Below are 14,429 nucleotides of genomic sequence, written 5' to 3'. Positions count from 1 at the left end.
GTCACGTGATCGCAGCCAAGGTCGCAGAATCGGCGGTGTGATGGAAGGATAGGTAATGCTAAAACATCCATTAAGTAACAATAATCTTTTTATATAGCGCCAACATATATATTCCAAAGCGCTTTACATTTCAGCATGTAAGGAGTTTTGCCGTATTTGATAAATCCCTCATCAGGAATGCATCACCCCCAGCGTCAAGAGACCAAACCCTCATTATATCTGATCCATTGTACAGTCCTCGTCAGCCGTAATTCTGCAATTCTCAGGATTATTCCATTTTTTTTTTTTTTTTTTTTTTTTTTTTTTTTTTTTATACCGCTTCTCATAATACAGAAATGCTGAAGACAGCAGAGAATGGAAGTGGAGCCGCATGACTGTCTGCAGATTACAGATGGTATAGTTACAGTACGGCGGGAGATATAGGGGTAGAGATGGAGCCGGCCTGCGGGTACTAACGCCAGCTGGCGACATCTGGCGGGTGGGACAGTGCAGTGACTCCTAATATGTGAGGATAATGAGGGTCACTGCGGCATACCTTCTTCTCTTAGGTCTCCAATGAGATGTCTGTATGGCGGGCATCCTCTTCGGGTGCCTACACATGATGCAGATTATGTTTATTTCCACTTAGATTTTTATGTATAATACAGTACCAGCAAAGTGTATGAGAGTGGACAAATCTGTACATTTTGATCTTTTTCTTCCGTGCGGAAATTGACCTTCTCTGCGGATTGTAAGATCCAATGGGGTTGTTACCATAAATGAAAAAATCTGTGCCAAAATCTCATATAAATGGTGCGGATTTATCTGTGTCCCATATGCAGGTACCCTAATTGTAGCCACCTTGTGGTTTTGGAGGCCCCTGTGTAAAAAGATGGCTGTCCAATGTCTTGCACCCAGTGCTTGGCTGACCCTGGATTCAGCATGGCATCCGTACAAGCTGTAAAGGGATCATCATTCTGCTGGAAGTGGCGATGTCATGTATTGTTAATGAATAATATCAAATGACTTGTAATGATCGCTGTGCTATAACATTACGTTTTATGCAGTAACTGCAGCTCAGACATGGATCCTGTAGTGTCCAAGGAACAGGGCGAGGATTGCACCTGACACCAACCTGAAACGTAACCGATTGCAGAGTGTGGCAGTCGCTGCGTTTCTCGCCTGGTGCCGCTCAGGATCATGTGTTGACACGAGATCTCATGACTCGCAATAAATATCTACAAGTCGCACACCAAAAGGGGTTAGGTGTTGCCTGTATGTGAAACACTGTTTTCTGTGTACTGTACCGATGGTTTTATTCTTGTACATATGAACAGTATTATTTTAGTTGTATACTTGTACAAAGGAGGCCGTATTATAAGGGTCCATTCACACGTCCGTTGTTTCTTTCCTGATCTGTTCCGTTTTTTGCGGAACAGATCTGGACCCATTCATTTTCAATGGGTCCTGAAAAAAATCGGACAGCACAATGTCCAATTTTTATTTTATTTTTTCAGGACCCATTGAAAATGAATGGGTCCAGATCTGTTCCGCAAAAAACGGAACAGATCAGAAAAGAAACAACGGACGTGTGAATCGACACTAATAGTTGTTTTCTTTTACATAGGACACAGTAACTACTCTTTATACTGCCTCCTATGTATAAGAATATAACTACTATAATATTCTTGTACATAGGAGGCAGTATAGCTACTATAATACTGCTCCCTGTGTACAGGAATATAACTATTATTATACGGCCTCCTATGTACAAGAATATACTAGAATACTGCTTTCTATGTAAAAGAATAGAACTACTTTAATACTGCAAAAATATAGTCGTAGCCGGCTCCGAAACAGGGGTCTGTGGCACAGAGAAGTGTGACACTCCAACACATGCAATTGATGAGAGAAGTTTATTCCAGCCTAACAAAAAAACTTGCAATAATTTATTCTTGTACATAGGAGGCAGAATTATAGCAGTTATATTATTTGTTCATAGAAGCAGTGTTGTAGTAGTTATATTCTTATACATAGGAAGCAGTATTATATTGGTAATCTTGTACATAGCAGGCAGTATTATAGCAGGCAGTATTATAGTAGTTATATTCTACATAGCAGGCAGTATTATAGTAGTTATATTCTTGTACATGGGGGGGGGGCAGTATTATAGTAGTTATATTCTTGTACATAGGATGCAGTGTTATAGTAGTTATATTCTTCTGCATAGAAGGCAGTGTAATGTTTTATTTGAGAACATTCACAATCCACCCCTGTTCTCTTGCAAACTGTATAGTTCTAAATTTCTTGCTGACTTGTAATCTTATAATTGTACAGCAGGGTATATATTTTCCTGTATATGATGCCGCTGGGTTTTTCTGAAATTACTGTGTGTGTGTGTGTGTGTGTGTGTGTGTGTGTGTGTGTGTATTTTTTTTATTTTATTATATAGACAAGGCAGTTTTCTCCTCAGACAGGGGAATCGTCAATTATCTCCTCTCACTGCATTAAGCCCACTTCCAGACGAAGTAAAATTGATTGCAGTACTGTATCCCTTGTGAAATCAATATCTCTGCCTACGATTCATGTACATGTAGATAGAGATTTTTGGGCTTCTTATGACAGGGCAGGTTCAGAGCTCGCAGATTGTGGCGATGCTTGTTCCACGTAATGTTCTGTCCCCAGAGCTCGGCCTGATTCGTACTTCCTTAGATACTAATGCAGTTCTTAGAAGTATGCGCACATGTCCCTCTGGATGTAAGGATGGGGAGGGGGTGTCCTTCAGCGTAGGTAACTGATTATATGGTTATCTGTTTGTCCTTCAGTCTGACAAAACCTCCCTCAATAAATTAATCTTAATTAATCTTATTCCTGGACTAATTGTGTTCTTAAAGACATGAGTACCCCCTCCCCATATTCCAGCAGTTATTAGTCAGTTATTGGAGCAATTCCTTGAGGAGCCAGTATTGTTGGATTCTTACTTTTGTTAGATTCAGATCGACCTGTAAGGGCTCATGCACACGAACGTGGTTTGGTTCCGCATCTGAGCCACAATTTTTGCGGCTCTAATGAGGAACCATTCACTTCAATGGGGCTGCAAAATTTGCGGACAGCACTCAGTGTGCTGTCTGCAGTCCGTTTCTCTGTTCCGTGGGGCCACAAAACAAGAGAGAACACATCCTATTCTTGTCCGTTTTGCGGACAAAAATAGGCATTTCTATTATGGGTAGCCCATTCCATTCCGCATCCGTGTTTTGCGGATTTGCAATTTGCGGACCCCAAAACATGGCGCGGTCATGTGCATGAGCCCTAAAGGTCAGGTGACTATAGCAAGTGTTGAATACCTTTTGAGTTGATTTGGTGTCCTGTAACCCTAGGTTAGTGACCTCCCATGATGATTTGGAAATAGTTAGTTAATTCCAGGTCTTGTTAGGATTAGAAATGCATAGTTTTCTTCCAGCAATGGTTCATGGTCCAGAACATATTGCAGCTCAGCCCTACTCAGTCAGGCTGCAATACCACACACAACCTATGGGCTGAACTGGCGCTGTTTCTGGAAGAAAGTAGCTGTGGATCGCTGAACTTTAGAAATGTAAGCTTTTTTGGTATCTGTTATCACCCGTTAGACATTACATGTCCAGTCGTCCAGTCTTGAGAACCTCCAAAGATCTCCACATCCATTTATTATTCATGTATTTTGCCTTTTAGTTGGGCAAAGGTCTCATGCATTGATCATGCACTGCCCCCTTTAATTAAAGGAAAAATTTAAGCATTGATCCCTTGTGTTGTATGATTATTTTTATTTTGCAGACACCGGAGGACAGTGATGGAGTAGAAGAACCAGTCCAGGAAGATGAAGGCTTCATGGGAATGGCTCCTCTTCTACAGGCTCATCATGCTATGGAGCGGGTGGAGGAATTTGTCTGCAAGGTAAGACACCACAGCAGTATCGCTCATCATGTTATGCCCGGCAGGACAGTCATCCTAGGTTGGCTCTTCTAGTGCAAGTTTCATCCTTATTGTAGACCCCCTTCTCCCCCCAGGTCACCATTGCAGCTCACATAGGATGTGTCCTCCAGCTTTCCTCAAATCATAAATTATCTATATTGTTATTTAGCAGTCCTGCATGCACCAGAAGATGAGCATTGCTGTAGTTCTCTCCCAATGCATGCTATCATGGGAGAAGGTTGAAGGATTAGTGATGTTACTGCTCAATGTTGGTATCTACTAGCTTCCTTTTCCTCCATGTTGTAGGTATGGGAAGGGCGGTGGCGTGTCATTCCTCATGACGTGCTTCCTGATTGGCTGAAAGATAATGATTACCTCCTGCATGGGCATCGCCCACCAATGCCTTCTTTCAGGGCCTGCTTCAAAAGTATCTTCAGAATACACACAGAGACTGGCAACATCTGGACCCACTTATTAGGTAAAAATCCTATTCACTTGAACGGCAGGTTATAGCGGCAGTGGAGGAAAATGATGGGCAGCTTCAATTTTCACCTCCTCTGTCCAGAGTATGATATTCTAAGTGCACAATGGAGATCAGGCTTCATTGCAGAATACACCGCACAGAGGACCCCACGTGAACCCTAAAGGAGTTCTCTGCTTTGGACAATCCCTACTTGTTAGAAGGGTACCTTGACAATGGGATACAAAATGCAGCACACCACGTTCTTGTATGCCGCACAGTTCAGTAACAAAATGACTCTATGGTGAACAGAAGGGGCCGTCTCATTGAAGTGAATGATGTGATTACATCTGCTCACCACTGCGGTTGCGAAGGGAAGGCAGCGCTTGTACGAGGACTTCTCTTCAAATAGCTGATCCGTGGAAGTGCTGGGAGTTAAACTCCCACCAATCTGATATTGATGACCTATCCTGAGGATAGGTCATCAAAATAAATAAAGCAGACAACCAATTTTAGCCTTAAAGGGGTTATGTCACTAAGGGGTTATAAATGCAATTGTGTCCCCTAAGTTGTGTGCTAACATTATTTACATCAGACATTTTAATGTGACTGTTAGGAGGTTAAAAATATTTTCAAAAAGTGTTTTTGCTCCCGTTCTTTCCTGTATTATGCAGACGGTACATAGATTTTTGGGTGAGCACTGTCTAATGGGTAGTTTGCCCTGTGGTGGCACTGCAAGGAAATAAAAAACACTTAGGCTGGGTTCACATTGCGTTTTTCCCTTCCGTTTTACGTGCATAATAAAACCTGTGCGTTAAACTGATGCCATACAGTGCCATCCGTTCACCATAGTCCTTTTTGTTACTGGACTGTGCGGGATAGAAGAACGTGATGTGCTGCATTTTGTATCTTATTGTCAAGGTACCCTTCTAAAAAGTAGGGATTGTCCAAAGCAGAGAACTCCTTTAGGGTTCATGTGGGGTCCTCCATGCGGTATATTCTGCAATGAAGCCTGATCTCCTTCGTGTGCTTAGAATATCATACTCTGGACATAGGAGGTGAAAATAACCAGCTCAGCCTATTACTGGAGGACCTACTTTGTCCATGCTAGTGAGTTTAGCCAGGTATGAATCCAGATAAGCTGGTCATAGTCAGTAGATTTGTTTGGGAGGCTGATGCACAAGTATCTGCACCACAGAGGTCCACACTGACCTTGTCCCATTTTCTCATTGCAGGCTGTGTTTTCTTCATTTGCCTTGGCATCTTCTACATGTTCCGGCCCAACATGGCATTTGTTGCCCCAGTGCAGGAGAAGGTGGTTTTCGGCCTCTTCTTCCTGGGTGCCATCCTCTGCCTGTCCTTCTCATGGCTCTTTCACACCGTGTATTGTCATTCAGAGGGAGTGTCTCGTGTCTTCTCCAAGTAAGTAATCAGTAATTTGTTATCTGGTAAAGAGGCCAAAGACAATCCCTGTAAATAATACTGACACACCCTTAAAGGGTTTCTGTCATGAGAAAAAACGTTATGTAGCTGACTGACATTAGCGATGGGCTAAGGTCATCGGTACATAACAGTATGCTTTATAACTCCCTGCCTGCCGCCGTTCTCTTAAAATAAAGACTTTAACAATATGCTAATGAGCCTCTAGGTGCTATTATGGAGTTGCTTCAGCACCTAGAGGCTCGGTCTACGCACCCTTTGGCACGCCCAGGTCCAGTTGATTGATTTTCGAGTTCTCTTCAGTGTCCCGTAAATCGCGCTCCTTCCCGTTTATTGTTCGGCGCAGTGAGTGAAGGACGCGCTCCTGCTGCCGGCTTCCTTAGGCGCAGTGAGGAAGCCGGCAGCAGGAGCCCGTCCTTCGCTCACTGCGCCTGTGCCGAATACTAAACTGGACGGCGCAGGATTTACTGGACGATGAGGAGAACTCGAAAGTCAATCAACTGGACCTGGGTGTGCCAAAGGTTGCGTAGACCGAGCCTCTAGGTGCTGAAGCAACGTCCTAATAGCACCTAGAGGCTCATTATCATATTTTAAAAGTCTTTATTTTAAGAGAACGGCGGCAGGCAGGGAGCTATAAAGCATACTGTTATGTACTGCTGATGTCAGTCAGCTACTTAACGTTATTTCTCATGACAGAAACCGTTTAAGGGGGAAGCCATTTTTACCTCTCCTCTTATTTTGAAGGTTGGACTATTCTGGCATCGCCCTTCTTATAATGGGAAGCTTTGTTCCCTGGCTCTACTACTCCTTCTACTGCAACCCACAGCCTTGTTTCATCTACTTAATCATCGTCTGCGTTCTGGGCATTGCCGCCATCGTTGTCTCCCAGTGGGATCTCTTTGCCACCCCTCAGTACCGTGGTGTTAGAGCTGGTAAGTAAGAGCATACCTTCTGGCTTGTTTGTCATGGACCCAAAGCAGGATTATAAAAAGCACATCATGTATTGGACTATTAAAATCCTGGCTACTGTGTTAGGCAATGACTGTTGCCAGTCGTCAGCACTGAAATCACTAAAGCCCATCTTTATCTATGTTCATAGCGTTTATCTTGCGCGTCATATGGCTTCTTCCTTCTGTCCCCCATTACCTATAGGTGTATTTGTAGGACTGGGTCTCAGTGGAATTATCCCCACCCTACACTTCATCATCTCAGAAGGGTTCCTGAAAGCTGCCACCATGGGGCAGATAGGCTGGCTTCTTCTCATGGCCTCCCTGTACATCACAGGCGCTGCTCTATATGCCGCTCGCATCCCTGAAAGATTCTTCCCCGGAAAGTGTGACATCTGGGTAAGTAGCGCAGGACTGCAGTCATTGCAGGCAGTACAGTGTCGGATGAGGGACTGATACTACAATATTAAAATGGGTTGGGGGGTGGGGAGGGGGGCAGTTATAAGCTGTGATTTGGATAATGTGTCTATAGTCTCTGTAGCGGGTTGGGCTGTGATTGAATTATTTGTGGAAGGACTGCAGCCACACAGTCATAGGAAACTTTAGAACTAGATACAAGTGAAGGGGAAATGGATTGTAAAATTTAAAGGCTATGTAAACCTTCACAACTTATAATAATAATTTTTTTGTTTGTCGCAAGAAAACTAAAATTGCTTTGCAATAGGATTTAAAAATGTACTGTGTATACAGCACCTATGCGTACAAGCGTCTCCATGGTAACAGACAATCCATTTAGCGTAATCCTTCAGTCTCATACTTTCATCCATTTGTCCCCTACTTTATGGCAACTATAGAGGAGTCAGGAACACAGGACTGTATTCGACCTGTCACCTAGGCTTATGTCAGTCCCAGTTACAGAAGAAATCGTCAATATAAAAAATTTAAGTTAAACGTCCCCCAAAAGATCTCGTATGTGCAGTAAGCTCTGGGGGACCTCAAGAAACCACAGTGCAAAATGCCGACTCGGTGCTCAGCCAGTTGAAGAAAGTCTAAGCTTTATTGATTATAAAACCATAACTTGTTTCGGGGACGCAGACCCTTCTTCAGTTGGGAAATGTACTGTCTGTAGAAATGTTCCCATCTGAAGAAGGGGCTGTGTTATGGTTTTATAATCCATAAAGCTTGGACTTTCTTCAACTGTTTTTTTTTGTTAAAGGGAACCTGTCGTCATGTGGATATTTGATTATAATCTAACTAATTATATACAATTATTAACTACTAAAAAGTACCTTAGATGTATTCACTTACTGGTGTGACAGATGGTTACCTCATAATATACACACAAAGATGCCGCATGCTAATAAGCTGATTTGAGTCCAGCGTGATGTCATTGAGTCCAGCGTTTATTTAATTCCGAGCTGTAGCCACTCCCCTGCCCACCTGCTGCTGATTCATATGGAAAATAACTGTCAATCTGCAACCGGTAGGCAGGGAGAGTCAGGAGCTCATAAATATTCATGACTCATCATTATCAGCTGGAGCTTTTCAATACAAGATGTTGGCAGATTCACTGGGTCAATTAAAGAAAGTGACCCAGCATTTTGCTAAGAGAATCAGTCACTTATTTATGTTGCCCTTAGTTAGGACACCATAAAACTGGTGACAGGTTCCCTTTAATGATATAACAAAACAAAAAAAAAGTAATGGCTTTCAAAACGCAGAACAGATTGCGTCAGGACGTAAATAACCCAGTCTTGAACTGGTTAAATAACACCTGTTGCAAAGTTACTTAATTTTTAACAGAATTAAAGGGGTTCTACAGTTTGTTTTAGGACCCCCGCCGATCAGCTGTTTGAGAAGACAGCAGCACTCCAGCAGCGCCGCAGACCTCTCACTGTTTACCGCAGGCCCAGTGACGTCACTACTTGTATCCACTGGCCTGGGCGCGGCTAAGCTCCTTTCAAGTGAACAGAACTTGGCCCCGCCCAGGCCAGTTGATACTAGTTGTGACGTCACTGGGCCTGCGGCAAACGGTGAGAAGGCTGCAGCGCTGCTGGCGTGCCGCTGCCTTCTCAAACAGCTGATCAGTGCATGGGTCAGACCCCCGCCAATCAGATGCTGATGATCTATCCAGAGGATAGATCATCAGTTAAAACAAACTGCAGAACCCCTTTAAGAAAATGTATTTGTGAAGGTTTTTGAATGTAGAGATTTAGGATGACCAGAAACAGAAATAATCTTGCTGTAGCAGTGCAGTGATTTGCCTTCTTTCTCTTAGTTCCATTCTCACCAGCTGTTCCATATTTTCGTTGTGGCCGGAGCATTCGTCCATTTCCACGGAGTCTCCAACCTGCAGGAATTCCGCTTCACAGTGGGCGGTGGCTGCGCAGCCCAGGAGGTGCTGTGAGGATCTCGCCACCATGGAGGGAGCGCAGCACAAGATCTCAACTGATGCACAAGATGGTCGGGAGGATAGAACCTCCCTTAACCACCATGTGAGGGACAGAGGAGAGGCAGCAGCAGACATACAAGTCCCAGAAAGACTGTGGAACCTAACAATCTTACCTCAAATACCAAGTGTATGACTATGTCTAATTTATTCCTGGGGAGGGGGTCACATATCTTTACCCTTTCCATTCTGGGGGGAGGGGATTTATGGTCTCTCCTGCACTGACTTTGGTTTAAATTTGACTTGCTGCTTGAGCTTCCCAGAAGCAGGAGACTCCATACCTCTGGGCAGGGCTATCCTGCGGTATAACATCTATTACTTTTTTTTTATTTTTATTATTGTTCTCTGGAATAGGGTCTTACAATATTTTTTCCTGTAACGCCTGGTAAAAAATCACAGTTCTTATTTTTCTCCCACAGTGACTGAAAATGTTGATTTGTTATAAAGATCCAAGGAGCAGTCAGTGAGAATTTAATGTAAATAATTAGAAAGAGAACTTTCTAATTTTCTGTTTAAAAAGAAAAAAAAAACTAAAAAAAATTATAAAAAATAAAACCTAGACATTTTTGAAAATTAGAAGAGATGACGTAAAAAAATTTACAGTAAAAGAAAAAAAATTCTATTGTGTATAAAAATAATTTGTACCATTCACTGTTCTGGGCGGGTTTGCACATGGGTGGAGCAGGGTGGGTGTTTTTTGTTTTTGTTTTTTTGCTTTGCAGATGCCATGACTGAGATAAGCACATCCTGTTGTCAAGGTGGGTAGGAGGTCATTCAAACACTGAGCACTAGAACTGTTGTCCCCTATTGCTTGGGGGCTTTATATGAAACTTTGTCATGGATTTGTGGGGCTCCTGCATGAATAAACATGCAGAACCTAAAAAAAAATAAAAAATCAAGCTGAAGAAAAGGAGCTTCACTCTGGGTATGTTTACAGTCCTCACTCAACTCTTCTCTTTTTTTTATATATATATATATATATATATATATATATATATATATATAATTAGTGAGGGCCGTGCCCTGCCATTGATCAGTAATAGACCTCCAATTACTGCATCTCTCCCCCTTTAGTGGGCCAAGCTAGAGGCTGCCTATTGCCCTACGAGGAGCCAATGAGTAATCTTATGTAGGAAGAATTAGAATTTTAGGAAGCAGGGAGCGCAAAAAAAAAGTTTTGTTTTCCTCTTGGGCATCATGGTCAGGCAAGTAATTTAGATTTCATGTTCCACTCTGGATTGATTGCATTAAGAATTTATGTAAGATGATCTCAGGGCTATGGTGGGCGTTATCCAGGTGTAAGGTCCCTACATGATAACTGCGTATCAGGGACACAGATATTTACAGACTCTTGACTTTTGATTGTCAAGGAGGAAGGTGCAGACCAGATCCTAGTCCCAGAAGAACATTGAAGATCCAGCTTCTCTTCCCTATCCATGTGGATCATGTAGTAGATGGTGTTGTTTTTTTTTTTTTTTTTTTTTTTTTTTTAGGTTTCCATGAACATACATGGCTCTCTACAGGGGCCCCTGACAAGCGGGATCTGTGTTTTTAATATGGCGCATAGAAAGAAATGAAGGGGAAGGAGTAGTAATAGAAAGAGTCCTGCTGGCCCATGGAGTATGCAGGGCTGCTTCACGTTACAGGAGAGCAGACAAGGAGGCTCAAGATTAAGTAAAAGATTGTGGAGCCTGGGCCTTTTGGGTTTTGCCTTATGCTTTCCATAGAAGCCAGTGTAACCTGCCAGTCAGTGTGTTGCTGCCACCGCAGGCTGGGAGGGGAACTTGCCATAGTTACGCTTGGCCCATCTGGATGACCTCTCATGGGCAGAGCTGCCTGGCAGCCTTATTTCCTCTCATGTAAAGGGAGGGCACAACAGACGTAACCCGTGTCTCATCAGCCCTCATAGACGGGTCACTCTCCACTTCTATACTCAGTAATTAGTGGCCTTGTTAATACTCATAATTATTAACTGTTTACTGTGAGGAGCAGCAAAGCACATTCGGGGGCAGAGATTTTCGGTTCATTCTGAATTCTCACTGTATTATTCACTTTATGTTCAATAAAAGAGCATTTCAAAGTCCCGGGGCTGCCTCTGGTTCATTCATTGTCGGTTCCTTACATCTACAGCACCGTTTATAGACCAGGGGTAATGTTTCAAAACTAAGGGTGCAACAGCTGGGATTCACAAGCTTTCACCAACCCTTTCCGTATACAGTGAGGAACAGAAGTATTTGAACACCCGGCGAATACTGTTGGTGGAACACTACACAGTCATGGTTTCAAATCGTGCATTGCACGGAAGGTTCCAATGCTCAGGTCATCACATGTCCAGACCTGTCTGAAGTTTGCCAATGACCATCTGGATGATCCAGAGGAGGCATGGGAGAAAGTCATGTGGTCACAAAGTAGAACTGTTTGGGCTAAACTTAACTCTTGTTTGGAGGAAAAAGCAGGATGATTTGCATCCCTACTGTGAAGCATGGGGATGGTAACATCATGCTTTGGGGGTGCTTTTCTGTGAAGGGGACAGGACGACTGCACTGTATTAGGGAGAGGATGAATGGGGCCATTCTGAGTAACAACCTCTTTTCCCTCAGTCAGAGCATTAAAGATGGGTTGTGGCTGGGTCTTCCAACATGACAATGACCCGAAGCACACAGCCAGGATAACCGAGGAGTGGCTCCGTAAGAAGCATATCAAGGTTCTGGAGAGGCCTAGCCAGTCTCCAGACCTAAATCCAATAGAACAACTTTGGAGGAGCTGAAACTCCGTGTTGCTCAGCGACAGCCCCGAAACCTGACAGATCTAGAGGAGATCTGTGTGAAGGAGTGGGCCATAATCCCTGTTGCAGTGTGTGCAAACCTGGTCAAGAACTACAGGAAACGTTTGACGTCTGTAATTGCAAACAAAGGCTTCTGTACCAAATATTAACACTGATTTTCTCAGGTGTTCAAATACTTATGTTCAGCAGTGCAAGACAAATACATTCTTTAAAAATCATACAATGTGATTTTCTGATTTTCTTTTTTTAATTCTGTATCAGAGTGGGAATGCACCTACAATGTGAATTTCAGACCCCGCCATGATTTCTAAGTGGGAGAACTTGCAAAATCACAGGGTGTTCAAATACTTCTGTTCCTCACTGTATCTTATTAGGGCACTCGTGCTTGATGGTATGGGGCATTCGCTATCCCCCTAGCTTAGCCCAATGGGACCCATTGAAAAGTAGACTGGATGATGAATGTGGTGCAGGGATTTACACTTTTTTCTGACTCTGTGCCAGCTATTGGTTGGCGTTATCCAAGACAGAATTTTACCATAGAACTGTGGTGCAATTTTGATGTAAAGTATTGCATCTTGGGTCACACCCTATCCTGTTAAGCCATGCCGCTTTTGGAAAGTTACAAAAACCCTAGTTGTAACTTGAGCAGTGTTTTTTTTATTTTGTGCTTTTGCCCAATAAGGGCTCATCCACACAAATTTGTAGCGCCCGTTATGTGCATTAGGGACTGCAAATTGCGGTCTCCAGTGCACTGGCACCATCCATGTGGCTGGCGCAGATGGATGCAAACCTATTCAACTTGAATGGGTCGAAGTTCTATATATATTTTTTTATTTTATTTTTTTGTGGTGCATAGGCATGGAAAGAAAACCCATGGAAGCAGTGCATAGTGCTTCCGTGAGGTTCCATACCTCCGTTCCGCACCACACTTTCCGGATTGCGGACCCATATTGTATACCCGCTGTTTGCGGGCCAACACCGGTCATGTGCATAAGGCTACTTTCACACTCGCGTTTGGTGCGGATCCATTATGGATCTGCACCGATAATACAGCCATCTGCATCTGTTCAGAACGGATCAGTTTGTATTATCTATAACATAGCCAAAACGGATCAGTCTTTGAACACTATTGAAAGTCAATGGGGGCGGATCCGTTTTCTATTGTGTCAGTGAAAACGGATCCCTTTGCCTCCATCGCCAGGCGGAAACCAAAATGCTAAGTGTATACACCATTCTGAGTGTATAAAGGGCGTCATCACTTCACTCATTGTGTTGTCTGCAAAAACAATACTAATAAAATCTTCCCACCTGCGAAAGAATGTATTAATGTGTTTTCCATTTTGTATCGCTCCGCTTCAGTTTTTTCCATCTCAAAACATATTTTAACATGAGTGAATACATCGGTTGGTGAAGGGACTTTAGGATGTAACCATTCTCTGAAGAGGCACCGCTTGGCTGCCAGAATCAGATGTATTAGAGGAGAAATTCTGGAGCCACATGAAAGTAAAGTAATTCAGGGTTCAATGCTACTGACATCTTAAGGTGATGTCTAATTTGGTGCCTGATCATTCTCCAATATTTCTCCGTCTCCGGACAAGACCATATGCCTTGAAATAAATCGGACTCCTTTAGGTGACTCTTGGGACACTCGTTTAATCTGCAACTCAGGCAATCTGAGCGGATCCTTATCCCTTCAGAATGCATTAGGGCAAAACTGATCTGTTTTGGACCGCTTGTGAGAGCCCTGAACGGCTCTTGCAGACGGAAACCAAAACGCCAGTGTGAAAGTAGCCTATGCCCTAAGTGTGTTTTGAGCAACTCTTTTCTTTTTTTTCTATAGGAAAGTATATGCCACACTTCTGTCACTTTCTCTTTAGTGATATTTTTTTTTAATTTTTTTTTATTTTTTTAACACCACTATTTTTGTTTTCTCAATCAGGGCAAAAAAAAAAAGGTCTGTGGGACAAAAACTCCACACCAGTTATCCCCAAATCTCAGACGGACAACATTTTTTGTAGACAAATCAGAAAACCATAATAAATGCTGAAGATTAAAAGTAATCCATGTCTATAGCTTAATATATAGATACCTGATTACCAGCATTTACTGTGAGCTGCAAAATGAGCATAAGTACCTAAAAAAAATAAAAATAAAAATACCATTTTTACAGACAGTCCAGAAATTAAAAAAAAAAAAAAAAGTTGTCCAGAGTGAAGCCACATATACTAGATCATTGCTTCGTAAGATAAGGCCAAGTTCACACTTCAGTTACTTCCATCAGTTAAGCCTCATTCACACATCAGTGTTCAACGGAGGTGTGCCGTACGTGTTCTCCGTGGACAGCACACGTCCCCATTCATTTTAATGTGTGTATTCACACATCAGTGTTTTAGCATGGTCAATGGTTTTAGCACAGATGCA

General features: G+C 42.8%; 1 protein-coding gene across 4 annotated transcripts in view; it reads left to right on the top strand.

The window, feature by feature from the left end:
* Positions 1 to 11,306, top strand: part of ADIPOR2 (adiponectin receptor 2) — a 41,724-nt gene extending 30,418 nt beyond the window's left edge. For all 4 annotated transcript variants that reach the window (XM_044281378.1, XM_044281375.1, XM_044281377.1 and 1 more), the window contains 6 exons: positions 3,790 to 3,909; positions 4,234 to 4,405; positions 5,623 to 5,809; positions 6,572 to 6,759; positions 6,980 to 7,173; positions 9,053 to 11,306. In XM_044281378.1, coding sequence (XP_044137313.1) covers positions 3,790 to 3,909; positions 4,234 to 4,405; positions 5,623 to 5,809; positions 6,572 to 6,759; positions 6,980 to 7,173; positions 9,053 to 9,181 — 990 coding nt within the window. In that variant the 3' untranslated portion in view covers positions 9,182 to 11,306. The remainder of the gene's footprint in view (positions 1 to 3,789; positions 3,910 to 4,233; positions 4,406 to 5,622; positions 5,810 to 6,571; positions 6,760 to 6,979; positions 7,174 to 9,052) is intronic.
* The last annotated feature ends 3,123 nt before the right edge of the window (positions 11,307 to 14,429 follow it).

Source organism: Bufo gargarizans, chromosome 2 (genome assembly GCF_014858855.1).
Source record: "Bufo gargarizans isolate SCDJY-AF-19 chromosome 2, ASM1485885v1, whole genome shotgun sequence".
NCBI classification, from domain to species: domain Eukaryota; kingdom Metazoa; phylum Chordata; class Amphibia; order Anura; family Bufonidae; genus Bufo; species Bufo gargarizans.
This window is presented reverse-complemented; position numbering and strand designations above follow the sequence as displayed.